The following is a 1,097-nucleotide window of genomic DNA, read 5'->3' as shown; positions in this document are numbered from 1 at the left end:
AAAAATGTAGTCGCGAAAACGATCACTTTCGACGATTATGTGCGATGTTTGAACGATGTAACGGTACAGTCGAGACGTCAGTCGTGCATACGATCGACATTGCACGAGATCTACACAGTGTCTGAATTGAAGCTTGCTCTTAGTCCGTACGATTATAAGCGGTACGTCGTACCTGAATCGGTCACTACTTTACCTTGGGGACATTATAAAATACCTCTGTAATGTGTTGTATTTTTTATTGTAATAAATAAAATAAAAAGTTACAATACATCCGTTTTATCTATCCAAGAATTATGTGAACTGTCCCTTCCTAACCATTTTACATACACTTTATTTCCTCGTTTTCGTAGTATTTTTTCCATGAGGTAAACGTCAGGATTGGAGACTCGCTGTAATTCATGTTCGTAGAATCCACCAGCTATCGGCTTCCCTTGATAATCTTTCAGTAGATACGTTGCAGGATTCGTACGTTGTGTTTTAACGATGTAGAAAATCTCGATGGACCAATTAGGTGTATAACCCTTTTCAAAAATTGTCTTGAATTTACTAATTCGTACTGGATCGCCTATCTTGAACCTCGTTGAAGCGGCAATTTTTACATGACTGTATACCATCGACAAGAGTCGTTTTGCAACGGTGGATGTTACGTCTATCGGTCGCATCCCAATGGTTCGATGATTACGATGATTATAATCTGACAATAGACGCGGTAGCTCGTCGATCCATTTGTACGAACCGTTTAACGTGAACGTTTTCCACATGTTATTCTTGAGTGTACGGTTGAATCGTTCCACCACCGACGCTTTCATCACTGAATACGTAGAATAATGATTTATGTTGTATCTCTTAACAATGTTTTTCTGCACGGTAGCGTTGTAAAATTCTTTTCCTTGATCCGTTTGCTGGTTTCGTGGGTATCGTTCGTCCTCACGAAATATTGTAGATAACGCTGCGGCCACATCGTTTCCGTTCTTGCTCTTGAGTGGTATAGCCCATGCGTATTTACTCAAAACATTGATAATTGATAAAATGTAATTGTAACCTTTGTTGAATCGCGCGTAAGGACGCATCTCGACCACGTCGGCTTGCCATAAATC

At 39.9% G+C, this 1,097-nt stretch overlaps 1 protein-coding gene across 1 annotated transcript in view; it reads right to left on the bottom strand.

Annotated features, from left to right (window-relative positions):
- Nucleotides 1-260: 260 nt before the first annotated feature.
- Nucleotides 261-1,097, bottom strand: part of LOC108759522 (uncharacterized) — a 2,432-nt gene continuing 1,595 nt past the window's right edge. Inside the window, exon 4 of the mRNA XM_018505004.1 lies at nt 261-1,025. Within this exon, the coding sequence (XP_018360506.1) occupies nt 261-1,025 (765 nt within the window). The remainder of the gene's footprint in view (nt 1,026-1,097) is intronic.

This window comes from Trachymyrmex cornetzi, unplaced genomic scaffold (assembly GCF_001594075.2).
Source record: "Trachymyrmex cornetzi isolate Tcor2-1 unplaced genomic scaffold, Tcor1.1 scaffold191, whole genome shotgun sequence".
NCBI lineage: Eukaryota > Metazoa > Arthropoda > Insecta > Hymenoptera > Formicidae > Trachymyrmex > Trachymyrmex cornetzi.
This window is presented reverse-complemented; position numbering and strand designations above follow the sequence as displayed.